We start from the raw sequence: 15,358 nt of genomic DNA, 5'->3' as shown, positions 1-15,358 counted from the left end.
CAAGGGTCAAACGACACCCGTCTGACCAAAGAAATATATTTTTAAACTGGGTCACCACTGAATCAGAAAAAGGTTGTTGCGTTGATCCAGCTCATTCTAAGTCTAGTCTTAGAACCCTCTTGCCACAGATGTGAACCCATATCGCTCTAGTCCCTTCCAAACCAAGAACCCATCCATCCTTTCCACAAATGCTAGAAACAGGATTTTGCACTCCTTTTGCGGCATTTTATTCTATAAACTCCCAGCTGAAAACTGCAGGTTTGCACCCAGAAGAACTTACCAGCTTCAGAGGAACCTTTGCTCATTTTAAATACTTCAGACATGCTCTTCTCCTCCTTCCCCCGTCCCTTTCTAAAATCCTTTTTTCTAGGAAAATTGAGCTTAGAGCTTTTCTCTCCAGCTGATTGTCCCAAGCCTGGAAATCATTTTCAGTTTCTCTCTTGCACCCTTTACATGTCTCAATCACAGCTTAATGGTTCTCGGCTACCATACTGCACCCAGTGAATTGGAACTGCTTGCAAATTACCAAGATTCCAGCCCTCAGTGTGTAGAATAACCGCTATAAGTTTACTGGGTAAAACCAACTGAAAAAGGGAAGCAGCTAGTTTCTGTCCCTTTTGCAGCCAACAGCTGTTGTAGAGTTACAGGCCGGAATCCAGCACAGGGTGACATTAGGTTTCCTCTTGCACTGCACTTTCAAAGGTTGCATTTACAAGTCAATTGCTCCAGTTTAAAAGCTGTCTACACAGCACTTTACCCTATCCTTTTTGCCCCTCTTGTTTCAACGGCTTAAACAAAAGTTACCCGGTTTCTCGATTGTTTTTGTGGCAAAGACAGTCGCTCAGCATATTGAGCAGTTGTCTGGTTCCAACACAAGGGCCATTGCACCAGCCTTGCTCTTTTCTCGTGCATCCATTAGTTTTTACAAAAATGCTAGTACTAGTGTGTAGCAGGGACTGTAATCCACAAGTTAACAACTTTCATTTTAAATCTATATTTTCTTGGAATTTTGTACTTAGACCCTAGCTGGTATTGTCAATTTCCAACGGTTGTACCATAAGTGAGACTTGGGGGGGGGGGGGGGGGGGGGGGAGGAGGAGGAGGGGGTGGAACGACAGAGAGGGAGGGAGGCACAGAGAGACAGAGAGGGAGGGAGGCACAGAGAGACAGAGAGGGAGGGAGGCACAGAGAGACAGAGAGGGAGGGAGGCACAGAGAGACAGAGAGGGAGGGAGGCACAGAGAGACAGAGAGGGAGGGAGGCACAGAGAGACAGAGAGGGAGGGAGGCACAGAGAGACAGAGAGGGAGGGAGGCACAGAGAGACAGAGAGGGAGGGAGGCACAGAGAGACAGAGAGGGAGGGAGGCACAGAGAGACAGAGAGGGAGGGAGGCACAGAGAGACAGAGGGAGGGGGAGAGGGAGACACAGAGAGACAGAGGGAGGGGGAGAGGGAGACACAGAGAGAGGGGGAGAGGGAGACACAGAGAGACAGAGGGAGGGGGAGAGGGAGACACAGAGAGAGAGGGAGGGGGAGAGGGAGACACAGAGAGACAGAGGGAGGGGGAGAGGGAGACAGGCAGAGAGGGGCAGAGAGACAGAGAAAAAAAATAGGTGCGTACTGGTGCTGTTACCCCCCACCTTCTAAACCACAATCATCCCTCTCAAAATATCCCTGGCCTCGTTCACTGTTTCCCACCTCCAACCTCCCTTGCCTCTCAAAGGTCCTGAAATGCGTAGTCTCTCTCATCCCTTTGCCTCTGTGCTGTTGGGACTGCTTATTCGACATTCAGACTTGGATGAGTCATAACTTCCTCCAGTGAAACATTGGGATGACAAAAGCTGTCATCCTGGGCCCCACTATAAACTCAGTACCCTCGCCACCAAAGCCAACTCCCTGGGCACTTCCTCGGGCAGTTTGTAAACTTGGCAACCTGTTCAACCTCTAACTCGTCTTCTAACCCCAATATTTATCCATCACAAAGACAAACCTACTTTCACCTCTCATATCGCCCGCCTTTGCCTCTACCCAGCCCATCTACTGCCAAAACCCTTTTAATTGCCTTTGTCCCCTCCAGATTTAATTGCTCAAGTGCTCCACTGGCTGGAAGGCCATCCTGTATCTTCAAACTCCAGCTCACCCAAAACTCTGCTATCCATATCCTATCCCATACAGAATCCTGCTCGCCCAAGACTCCTGACCTCACTGACCTACAGTGGGCCTCATTCCCCAATGCCAGAAATTTAAAATTCTTGTTCTTGTGTTTAAATCCCATTATGGCCGTCCCCCAATTATCCCGGTGATCTCTTCGCAACAACATCCCCTGCACAAACTCGCTTCATCTCACTCCAGCACCTTGTGCATCTCCCATCAGTTTGTTATACATAGGCGGCTAAAGGCATGGCTGCCAGCCCCATGGCTGGAATTCACTCCCTATATAACCCCCCTCCCTTTCCTTTTTTAAGGCCCTCTTTAAAACTCACCTCTTTGACCAAGCTTTTGGTCAGTTCTCCTAATACTGTCTTCATGCCTCTGCAAAACGCTTTGGGATATTTTTCTCCACTCAAGGAGCTACATAAATGTAGGTTGTTGTACTAAATTGCTCAAAAGGCCATATTTACTGCAGGATTATATGGTACTCTTAGATAACTTTTTAGCCATTAGCCGCCATAGCATGGGCTGCCCAAAGTCAGCATCACATCAATTTTTTTTTTAAGACCAGTGGCAAGGAAGAAAGCTTTTCACTGGGTCTTCCTGCACAATTGCAGTTATTATCTTCGTACTAATATCACGAAGAAACATCATGACTTCAATACTCCGCGCAGGGTTGCCTTGCACTTGAATTTTTTCCTTTATAGCCAGTTGACAGTGAGACTGCCAGCATGATTCAAAGTAGATTTGAGAGGACTGCACACTCAGTCCACTATCTAAGAGACCTGGCTGATAATGTAAAAGGCCCTAAAGATCACAGTTCAAGTAGTGCTTTCTGGCTACGTGGCCATTTAGAAAGACAGACTTGCATTTATATAGCGCCTTTCACGACCTCAGGGTGTCCCAAAGCGCTTTACAGCCAATTATTGATTTTTGAAGTATACTCACTATTGTAATGTAGGAAACGCAGCAGCCAATTTGCAGAGTTATTCCAAATGTGTTAAGTAAACAATCTTCCAGCGGACGGTGGAGTATGAATCGCTGTCACATACAGCAGTGCATACAGCCACCTCAACATCTGTGCTGATTCAGAGTGCACGTGGTTCCAAGCAGAATGGTAAAGTGCATTTTCACCTAACATTTCTATTAAAATTTTATTGTTCAGTGCCACAGGATTTTTTTCTTCATTTGGTCCACTGCTGCACGTCAGGGATTGCTAACAGGTGAAAAGTGACAGAGACCAAGACGAGATCGCCCAAGTGCTACAGGGGGATTGGCCGCAAAACAATTCATTAGTAACAGACTCAGACCTTTTTTTAGTAACATATGGTGCAAATGGCTGGAAGGCCAGGAAGAAGAAAAGTAACATCTTGATAGATTGGGCCGGTGGGCTGATGAATGGCAGATGGAGTTTAATTTGGATAAAAGTGAGGTGATGCATTTTGGTAGATCAAATCGGGCCAGGGCCTACTCCGTTAATGGTAGGGCGTTGGGGAGAGTTATAGAACAAAGAGATCTAGGAGTACAGGTTCATAGCTCCTTGAAAGTGGAGTCACAGGTGAATAGGGTGGTGAAGAAGGCATTCGGCATGCTTGGTTTCATTGGTCAGAACATTGAATACAGGAGTTGGGATGTCTTGTTGAAGTTGTACAAGACATTAGTAAGGCCACACTCGGAATACTGTGTACAGTTCTGGTCACCCTATTATAGAAAGGATATTATTAAACTAGAAAGAGTGCAGAAAAGATTTACTAGGATGCTACCGGGACTTGATGGTTTGACTTATAGGGAGAGGTTAGATAGACTGGGACTTTTTTCCCTGGAGAGTAGGAGGTTAAGGGGTGATCTTATAGAAGTCTATAAAATAATGAGGGGCATAGATAAGGTAGATAGTCAAAATCTTTTCCCAAAGGTAGGGGAGTCTATAACGAGGGGGCATAGATTTAAGGTGAGAGGGGAGAGATACAAAAGGGTCCAGAGGGGCAATTTTTTTACTCAAAGGGTGGTGAGTGTCTGGAACGAGCTGCCAGAGGCAGTAGTAGAGGCGGGTACAATTTTGTGTTTTGAAAAGCATTTGGACAGTTACATGGGTAAGATGGGTATAGAGGGATATGGGCCAAGTGCAGGCAATTGGGACTAGCTTAGTGGTATAAACTGGGCGACATGGACACGTTGGGCCGAAGGGCCTGTTTCCATGTTGTAACTTCTATGATTCTATGCTGAGGAACAGGAGGCAAGAGTGCCAAATAAATACAGTACTGCACACACAATGTAAATACATAAACCAAGACCTACAATGATTGCCTAGAACCACTATCCAAATTAGCAACAACCAATATGTTCACATGACTAGTTAACCTATTAAAACCAAGTGCCATAACAATCTGTGCACGACAAAGTCTTAATAGATGAAGCTGTGACTGGAGTTTCTTTTCATAAGTTTTGTTTTATTCAGTTTTGTTTGCACCAAATGAACAGTAGTTTGATAGGACTCCATGTATTTTCTTTTCAATCGTATCCATGGCTTGAGGGAACCTGAACTTATTCTCAAAACCAACAATCCATTGGAGCTTTGAGCCAGTGAGAAATCTATTATACAAACAACACAAAACAGCCACAAAGATCAGCAGGCCCAAGTTTGATCCTTAGTTTCAGAGAGTTCAGCCTGGACAGCAGTGGGGCATTACATTGTTCTCTGTGCCCCCAGGGTTACATCAGAGTTCCTGATCCTGAGTTATGCATTGATCCTGGCCTGGAAGAGCTCATGCGTGGGCAGCAGGCGAAGATAGGATCAAGTTCAGTTGTAATGCCATTCAGTGTTAAATAGCTTGCTGACACTCACTGCATAGGTGCACACATTGAGAATGGCCACTTGGAGGTGTTGCAACCACAAAGCTGTACCACAGCAAGAGCAAGCATCCTTAGGAGAGGACAACAGAAAATTTTAACAAAACGAAAAGGTCTCAATTTGTCAGTTGCTCAACATAAACCTGGTAAAACGTCTACAGTGCGCCTCGATGCACCCAAGTCCAATGGTGCAATATTCTGCATATTTCCAACCCCTATAATCTAATCGCAACCCAGGTCTCAAGTGGAAATATGTAATAGCCTATTGGTACAGACGTATTCAAAAGTTGTTCATCTAAAAGATTGAAATATGGCAGCAATGTGATCCAAAAAAAACATGCATTTGGTGTACAGATATCATTGTCTGACAACACCCATCATAGGTGTGATATATGGTGAAAGCATATGAATTGCTAAAACAAACATGCATATTTAGCAAGTGAATTTTGCAGCAACATGCTGCTCTCAACCTTCTAAAACACTGCCCAATTGTGCAAGAACAAACACTGCACTGAAGTTCCTATTAACTGAATCCAATGCAGATTGTATTCCCTGCACTCACACTAAGGCTTATTGAAACATTCTATTTGAACACCAATTAAGAACTCTGTTGCCTGACTAAATAATCTGATGTAATGCTATTTACAATACTTTGTAAGTTTGTACACTGATAATTATAAGTATACAATTGCGATGGCACTTCACCTATCATACCAGTAACCTTGCTGAGCACTTCGCGCTTAATAATCACCCTTACTAACATCTTTTTCCACTCGAGGTGTTCTGTTGCCGTCTCAAAAAAAACGAACATTTTCTGAATTTCTGATCCTTCTAATTGCAAGATTCAGCTAAATTTGTCAAACTGTGTTCAGACCTCTCCAGGCTGGCACCAGTTAGTGTAATGACGTGGCAATTAAGCGGTGGAATGCAATGTTGTGCTAAGACATTTGGCATCAATGTGCTGTGTGATGGCATGGCAACAATCCAGTAATGCTGCCAATATCCCTTCTATCCTCACTCAGTCGTGGCATTGAATTCCTTATCCTTGGTGACTTCAACCTGTATCTACATTAGCTCTACAACACCTCTCATTCCTGTGCCCTCCTTGCTTCCCTCAACCTCCACAACCAAATTTATTCCTCACAGCCCTCCTCCCAGCAACACTGTAGGTTTGGCCTCACCTCTCCCCAATCCTGCACTCCTACAACCCTTCCCCGACCCAACTGATTGTCTGGAAGATGGATAGCAATCAAATTCCCCATCATGTCACTTTACCCACTGATTTTGAAACCTGTATTGACACCTTCCTTAAAAAAACTCACTTTCAAACCTATTATCTTCTCTATGCACAGCCTATTCTTTCTCTTTAATGATCTCAAATATGTCCTTGCTACCTAACAACTTGCTTACCTCTCTCACCACTCAGTCTCTCCAATGCTGTATTTAGCCTGCCTCTACACACCATCCTGGTCAAAGTCACGAATATCCTGTGTGACTAATCATGATTTGCTGTCCCTCCTCAACTGCTCAGTCACCTTTTCTCCACCTCCTCTCCTTGGCAGTTCATCTGTCTGTCCCAGTGCAGTGCATGCAATACATTTCCACAAAACACTTTCTCTTCTCGATCCTGGGGTTTAGTCACCTCCAGTGTGCCCTGGGACTGCCTGCTCCCTTACTATTCATCATTTGCATGCTAATCTTCGGCAACATCACCAGAAAGAATGGAATCAGCTGTATGCCAAATGACATCCAATGATTCAAACACTGCTACTGTACTTCCCAACTGCCATTAAGTCTTGGATGAGTCAATTTCCTTCAGTTCAATGTCAACAAAATTTAAAGTCACCCTTTTCACCACCTTCTAGCACCTACATACTACCACCAAACTCCATCAACGGTCCCTCCGACCAAACACAATGGTGCGTAACTTTGGCGCCTGTATGACCCCAAGCTAAGCATTATGCCGCACATTTGTTCGTTACCAAGATCGTATGTTTCTACCTCCAAATTGCTGCCCACTTACGCCTACCACTGCTGACACCCTAACCCATGACTTGACCTTGGGAATGCCTAGGTCGCAGCCAAGTGGTCCATCCGGTTTTAATCTTGTTTTCCTTTCTAACGGTTTGATACAAAGGAGTGCCCTCTGAAGTGGCCCAGCAAGATAATCAAGAGTCAACCACATTGGTGCGGGACTGGAGTCACATATAAACCAGACCGGGAACGGTTTCCTTCCTTAAAGGACATTAGTGAATCAGTTGAGTTTCTACGACAATCATACAGCTTCATGGTCACTTTTGCTGATACCAGCTTTTTATCGAAACTGAGTTCAAATTCTCAAGCTTCCAAGGTGGGATTTGAACTCTCATTCCGTAGATTAATATAACCACTACGTTACCATACCAGCTGTTTCCACTGCTTCTCTTTATACTGAAAAACAATTTACATTTAATGCAGTAAAAATGGTGGCATAAAGATGTTTAAAAATCAAATTAGATAGCAGGATGATTTACGGGAAAGCCCAAACTCTCTGGATTTTTAAAAGATTACTGTTTTGATTTTGAAATTGAGTATTCGAACATTTACCACGCTACTGTTTATCATCTCATAGGTAATCACAGTATACAAAGGTAATGAAATCTGTTAAAGGTGTCAAACACATAAGTCATTGCCTTGCAGCAAATTTATATTATATGGGACTTTAAAATATCAGATCTGAAATGTGTACTGCCCAATTTATATTGTGAATGTAAGTGTGAGTGAGAAAGAGAGAACACGGGGGCGGGGGCGGGGGCGGGGGGGGAAGATAGAGGAAAGCAGTGGTGATTAGCAGAGGGGGGATATGGGAAAGGGGTAAGAGGAGATGGTGGGAGGGGTGAGGAGAAAATGAATTTGAGTGCTGATGAGAATGTGGGAGCTGCATCAGGGGATGGCAGGGGTGGGGGGAGAGACAGGGATGGCAGGGGTGGGGGGAGAGACAGGGACAAGAATGGAGACACCAGGGAAGAGAGGTGGGGGCAAGAGGAGAGCGAACAGGTGGCGCCCAGTGAGAGACAAGGAAGGCGAGGCAGGGATGGGTGGGTGAGGGGGGCACTGTGAAAGAGAAAGAATTAATTTAAGTACCAATGAGAATACGAAAGCTGCATCAGTGGCCTGTATTGGGCAGCCCAGGCTAGGCATAGTCAGCCTTTTGGTGGCCGGAAAGAACAGCGACTGGCAACAACTATTCAAGTTGCTGCACTAGCTCTGCTGCCGTTGGCAGCCTGCACTTCAAGTGGTTGTTTGTGTTGCCAGAGGCAGAAGCACCTCCTCATTTCCTTAAAGTGTTAGTAGAGAGGGCAGCTGCAGTGCTGCATCAGTAAAGCATTACGCGATGCATCCAAAATACATATAGTAAGGAAGATCCAGAATTTGTAGCAAAAGTAGAATTAAAAACCTTTTTGTTTTGTTTACAGTAATGTAGCATTCCCACATTTTTTTAAAAAAATGGAGCACAGGGGTCTATGGGGTAAACATACTGCTTGATACAGCACTAAGCCATGAAGAGTAGAAGGTCTATGGTGAGTTAGCTGGTTGCAGCAGAGCAGCAGCTTGAGTGCTATAGTTAGCCTCACTCCTTGTTGGTTAGGGAGAGGGAGAGAGAATCAGCCTTCATTTCCTACTCCTGATTACGGGCCAGTGAACCTTGCAGCAAATGACGCGTGTGTAAAAATGAGCACCAAAGTGAATACAAATTCATGCAGGCAAGGCCAGTATTGGATTAGACTGTGGAACTCCATGACTGAATAACCTGCTGACCTTCATCTCAATTCATATATAAATTGCACCCACTTAGCTAGCACCTATGAAAACATACTCTGGCAATTCTGGTCTCAAATCTGGTGATTCACAAGCATTGCAGATCTGTGAATTATGAGATTTTTTGCACACATGCAGTAAAAGGAGCAAGTCTTATTTTGGGACTAAGGCATTTCAAGATTAGTTTGTGAATTTACTTTGTATTCCTTTCTCCTTCCTCGGCCCGCCACCCCCATTTCCTTCGTTCACATAGCTTCAAAACTTGTGAATCAACAGATTTGAAACAGGAATGGTTCACACCCACAAAATCAACTCTAACATACCTCCACTGGCACAGTGATCTCAAGTTTTTCCAACTACACCCATTAATTTTACATTAAATGCTATGTCATTTGGCACAAGTTAATTTGAACATTAGCCAATCTTCCAGTACATCTTGTCTTAGTCCTCAAGGTTAAGTGACACAGTATAGGGTGGACTAAATTGGGAGAAAGTATGTTGCTACCTGTAATTCCGCACACTGAGTTTCTGATCTCAGCCATAGGGTGGTGGCATGTGGAGATACTACTCCACTGGAAGGTACACCAAAGTTAGGGGACTACTCAATCACATATAGCCTACCCCTGACAGTGCAAGGTCATTTTTTTTTCAAAAAACACATCTGAATTAGCCAGTAATTAATAATGAGGCAAGTGTGCCAATCTGGCAATATCTCAATCACTTTGGCACTGGTAATGATCGTTCAAAAGTAATGATGCAGGAGTGGGGTTACTACCATAATAACCCAGTGGTGTGCGCCTGTGGCAATGATCCGCAAACGATGCACCATCTGCTCCGCTGCCACCTCCTGTGAGGCCTGTAATGCTATTGACCTTGTCAAATGCAATGATAATGTCGAGGAATGTGTAGCTCTGTGGCAGGGTAAAGTGCGAAACTACGATAGAACGAGCCAGTTATTCAAATGAACTGACTCCGAATTAAGAGTAGACTGTACTGCCAAACTGCAATGATAAAGGCCTGGTCTCCAATCTGGGCAGATGATTCAGAAAGAAGTGCAACAAAGGAGACTAGAGGGAAGCTAAATACATAGAAACTGATGAAAGATTCTCACATCAAGTCCCTGCTTCTGTAACTGAAAGGAATTGTGCTCACATGAGTACATCACAAATCATAAAGTTATAAATGGTAATCTTTCACTGTATTTTTCGCAGTAAAGGAATGCATTGTAGAGATCAAGATTCTAAAGATTTCACACCCAGATCCTGCATATATTTTTAATAAAATACACTGAGTTTGGAAATGCAAAAGTAACTTAATCTTACACATCCTAAACACAATTCTCCTATTCAATCAATTATAGTTGTATTCTGTGCAACATGAAAAGTAGATTGATAAAAGCATTACTCAAGCAACTATAGTACCTCCAGCCATTCGTTTGAAAGTTTTTAAAAGTTTTTAAAAGTTTTTAATTGTGAAATTCTGTCAGGAAGCATTCTAGTTAAGTTGTAAGAAAACATTCCTAACGGTCTCTGGGATGATTTAACACTATATTTGTTGGATTAAGGTATCTGAATATTAAAGTAGCACCGACTTCAAGTTAAATGCAGTTACAGCCTTATAAAAGTTGTGATACTTTCCTTTTGTGAACCCATGTTGCATTTAGTTTTTCCTTTACAGATGACCCTAAATCCCTTTCTTACAATAGACACCAGTAGCCTCTCCATTACTGATGCTAAGCAAAGAGACTTAAAGTCCCCAGGGTTGCACTGCCATGCTTAAGATTGGAACTAATTTCTAATTTTTTGACATAATAATGGAACTCAAAAGAAATACAGCTGATGTTACCTTTACAATTCCATCTGGACCTGATTGTAAATTAAAGTAACAACTCCTCTTTGATATACCAACTCATTAATAGGATTATGAATACTCTCTACAGCTGTCAGATGAGACCATGTTAATGATCCTCAGGGTATTCCTTTGCATTCTTTTTGGATTAGAAGAGACACTGAAGGCTCATGTGCCAATGAGTGTCCTTTAGACACAAACATTGAGCCCAGCACCTGCTGGAACCTGCCACTGCCTCATGTAAATGGGCTGAATTCTACATTCCAAATGCATCGCCACACAAGTCTGCCATCAAGGGGAGGCTTGGTGCTGGAGCACACGTGGCGTTAGTGCAGCATTAACAGGATGTGGCTTCTGTTCAGATCTCAGCTTCCCAATAATCATCTTGTTGTCAGTGATGTAATCTGCTGTGGGGACGAGCATCCATAGCAGATTCCGCTGCAATTCATGTGGCAAGGGGGAGAAGTGTCTGGATAGCAGCAAGAAGCCACAATTACAGCAATGCATCATCACCAAATTCACTGGAAGCCAGTGTAAACAAGGGCTCATCTACGTATTATCCTATTCACTCATTTCATTTCTACAAAACGTGCACCAGAATTTTATCAGAGCATTCTCAAGACCAATTTTTTTTCCCTGGAGTTTGACTAGAGTCAGCCCTTAGATTACTCAACTGAACATAAAAAAAAACTAAGATCTGAACTTACCATACTCCTAACGCTGGATTCTAAAACTTTGGCAACAAAAGGGACAACGTAGAGCATCTCTTGCTGACCTTTCACATAAGCTTCCAGCAGCAAAGATTTCACATCCAGATCCTACATAATAAAACACTTTTGAGTTTGGAAATATAAAAGCAAGTAATCCTTAACACAGTTATAATTAAGGCTCTTCAACACCAAAAAACAATGAATTCAAACATTACTAAAAGAGACAACATGGATCCACTTACAATGTGCAAGATGGGCTTATTTTTGGCTAAGGTTATCATGCCCAACCAGTGGCCCAGGTTCTTCAACAGCGATCGGTCTGAAAAGTTTGCTGCAGCCTTGTCAGATGTCAGCAGTACCTAAAAGGGCCAAGAAAGAAAGTGCTGAAGCAGGGCAGCACCTGCCTAATGCTACTCAATACTTAGGGCTCAAGTTAAAATGATTGAATTGGGCTCTCGTTAGAACAGTTCATTTAGCAAAATAACATGTCAAATGGCTTCTAGGAATGCATCACTTAGATCTGCTGGAAATCAGATCAGATCACAGATCAGATCATCAGCTTTGCAAAATGCTACATTACAACTCATGAACCCATCAGGGAGGGCAACATTAACTCTGATATAGTTCTATATAATAATAAAAGATCTTGGGTTTAACAATTCACAAAATATTCATTCACTATTATACGAACAGTAGCCTCTGCTTCAAATCATCTTGGCAAAAGTATGCACATCCGTATCTTGTTTCTTTCCTACATACAACTTTTCTGTAATTAAGCTCTGTGAGTGAGCTACTGCATATTCAGAACAGGCAGAGTTAGCATAACAAACTGACTGAAGGGCAGGTTGGAGAAAAATCAACCATCCATCATTTATAAAGCAGTCCACTCAAATTAATGTTCCAAAGCTCCTTTCATGACCTGGTGGCTAAATGCACTGTGTTGCTTGTATTACTGAGCTGTACACACAGGAAGCTCCCAGCTTCAATCACCAAGGTCTGTGCTAAGGTAGCCAATTCCAACAAAATCAGCTCAACGCTCCTGGGCCAGGTAAGTGAAAAATCAGCTAGAGCCCTCACTCCCACTCCCTGGAAAATAAAATGGAGCGATCCTTGATGATTCACAGCCTGCTGAGGCTCACACTTGGAAGAATGGCCACTTGGTTGAGATACCGGAGGGCTGATAATGTGCCTATGGATCTGTACCACAATAGTTGGCATCTTCAGGATTGAAGAGAGTTGTTTTTTTAAAAAAAGTCTGCAGTTATTTCTAAAAGAAAGTGAAAAAAAGTGGGGGTGGAAAGACAGCAAAGCTTGTAATGTCAACAGACACAGACTAAAGGCTTTGTTGTCCTAAGCCGTTTCAAAAGGAAAGTCCTGTCTCATCTAGTTTAATGCTACCTGCTCATACTTGTCCAACTCTTACCTTGATGTTTCTGTAGGTCTCGGTGAGTACCATTTTGTTAAATTCAGGATTTTTCAAGGTGTCCATAAAGTTTGAGTAAAGACTGTGAAAGTTAGGTTCGATGCTAACTCTCTTCATGACCAAATACTGGGATACCCAGGGCATAAACTCATCCTTCACGGTCTCCTTTAGCTCCTCCACCTATAACATCAAGAGCAGCAACACACCAGTCACAAGGGTACAGTCCAAAGAGACCTTAAATTAGTGACATGGAACATATCTGAATTAGGTACCAAACAATTCAACTATATTATTATTGAAAATTAACCCAAGGTAAGGAAAACTGTGCCTTTCATGGTAATAAAGTGCTTTAGCTATCCATTGCTTTCAGACACCTGAATTGCTTTGCCCCAAACATTAGTTTGATGTTCATGAGCATTGCTTCATCTAGCCAAATGTCCAAACAGCAAACAGATGGTAATCAAAAGTTCCTCCACACGTAAACCCCTCGAGAAAAGGCTTCACCTTCAGAGGGTGCCAGAGCACTCAGCTGCTAAATGGCCATCACCATTGCTGGGAAATGAACGGTAGTCCTATGAGAATGACTGATCTGTCTTCAGAAACTGCATATTCTTGGCTGTGGGTCTATGAGAGATGGATGTAATCTTGTGGCCAGCCTTCAATTAAGGGCTTGCTGCAGGAAGCTAACTTCTTTAAAAAGTGAAATTAGATTCCATAAGTTATTAAAAACAGTCTGCAAATCAATGAGCCATCAACTGTGATGAATTTGTGGCACCACGGGTGGCTCTGCTGCACAGGAGGGGAGGAAGAGGAGTGGCAGGGCTATAGTGATAGGGGATTCAATTGTAAGGGAAACAGATAGGCATTTCTGCAGCTGGAAACGTGACTCCAGGATGGTATGTTGCCTCCCTGGTGCTAGGGTCAAGGATGTCATGGAGCGGCTGCAGGGCATTCTGGAGGGGGAGGGTGAACAGCCAGTAGTCGTGGTCCATATAGGTACCAACGACATAGGTACAAGGGATGAGGTCCTGCAAGGTGAATTTAAGGAGTTAAGAGATAAATTAAAAAGCAGGACCTCAAAGGTAGTGATTTCAGGATTACTACCAATGCCACGTGCTAGTGAGTATAGGAACAGGAGAATAGACCGGATGAATGCGTGGCTGCAGGGACTGAGTAGGAGGGAGGGATTTAGATTCCTGGGACATTGGGACCGTTCTGGGGATGGTGAGACCTGTACAAGCAGGACGGGTTACACCAGAGCAGGACCTGGACCAATGTCCTCGCGGGGGTGTTTGCTAGTGCTGTTGGGGAAGGTTTAAACTAGAGTGGCAGGGGGATGAGAACCTGAGCGGGGAGTCAGAAGGGAATAAAGTTGAGAGCAGCAAGAGAGGGGAAGACCCAGGGGAAATTTACAATACAAATAGTACCAACAGTTGTTCAAGAACAAGTGAAAGGGAAAAGCGTAGAACAGCGGAAAGAAAGTGTACTTTAGGCACTACAGATAAAGTGAAAACTAGAAGGCGTAAAGCGATTAACCCAGCATCAAAGCTGAAGGTCAGGCTAGTGTGTGTGGCCCAACTAAGAGTTCTATATACAAATGCATGGAGTATAAGGAATAAATTAAATGAACTACAGGTTCAAATTCAAATTGGAGGGTATGACATGATAGCTATTACTGAGACCTGGCTGCAGGATGGTCAGGATTGGGAACTAAATATGCCAGGATATAAGGTCTAAAGGAGAGATAGGGAAAATGGAAGAGGGGGAGGAGTAGCCTTAGTGATTAGAGATGAAATCACTTCAATGATAAAGGAGGATATAATGAAGGGTAAGCAGCCAACAGAGAGCTTATGGGTTGAATTGAGAAATAGGAAAGGATCTAAGACTTTAGTGGGAGTTGTGTATAGGACCCCTGGCAGCAGCTCTGAAGTGCTAGATTGTATAAATGCAGAGATTAGACAAGCGTGTGACAAAGGCATAGTGGTCTTAATGGGGGACTTTAACCTTCACATAGATTGGGAAAAGCAGACGAGCATCTGTCAGAAAGGTAGTGAATTTCTTGAGTGTGTCCGGGATAGTTTTCTGCAGCAGTATGTCCTAGAGGCAACAAGGGGGCAAGCCATACTAGATTTAGTAATGAGTAATGAACCAGATTTAGTTAACGTCTTAACTGTGCGTGAACATCTATCCAATAGCAATCATAACATGATCGAGTTCAATGTAGTGTTTGAAAGGGAAAAAAGTGAATCAGCTGCTAAGATCCTAGACTTGGGTAAGGCCGACTTCAATGGGATGAGACAGAGACTGTCCACAGTAAACTGGGCAAATCTGTTAATGGGTAAAACGACTGATGATCAGTGGGAAATGTTTAAAGAAACATTTAACGTGATACAGAATCGGTTTATACCCGAGGGGCAAGAACTCTACTTGCCAAAAAAAACAGCCATGGACAACTGAAGAGGTAAGGGACAGTATAAGACATAAGGAAAGGGCATACAAAAAGGCAAAAAATGGCACAGTTCCTGGCGAATGGGAAAGATACAAAGATCAACAAAGGGTCACAAAACAGATAGAGCTACAAAA

General features: G+C 43.3%; 1 protein-coding gene across 9 annotated transcripts in view; it reads right to left on the bottom strand.

Annotated features, from left to right (window-relative positions):
* cnot1 (CCR4-NOT transcription complex, subunit 1) overlaps positions 1 to 15,358 on the bottom strand; it is a 182,845-nt gene that overhangs the window by 63,740 nt on the left and 103,747 nt on the right. For all 9 annotated transcript variants that reach the window (XM_067997627.1, XM_067997623.1, XM_067997626.1 and 6 more), the window contains exons 24-26: positions 12,776 to 12,955; positions 11,595 to 11,711; positions 11,350 to 11,460 (exon numbers count right to left, since the gene is read on the bottom strand). In XM_067997627.1, the coding sequence (XP_067853728.1) occupies positions 11,350 to 11,460; positions 11,595 to 11,711; positions 12,776 to 12,955 (408 nt within the window). The remainder of the gene's footprint in view (positions 1 to 11,349; positions 11,461 to 11,594; positions 11,712 to 12,775; positions 12,956 to 15,358) is intronic.

This window comes from Heptranchias perlo, chromosome 16 (genome assembly GCF_035084215.1).
Source record: "Heptranchias perlo isolate sHepPer1 chromosome 16, sHepPer1.hap1, whole genome shotgun sequence".
In the NCBI taxonomy this organism is placed as follows: Eukaryota; Metazoa; Chordata; class Chondrichthyes; order Hexanchiformes; family Hexanchidae; genus Heptranchias; species Heptranchias perlo.
Note: the sequence above shows the minus strand (reverse complement) of the source record. Positions and strands in the feature narration are given on the sequence as shown.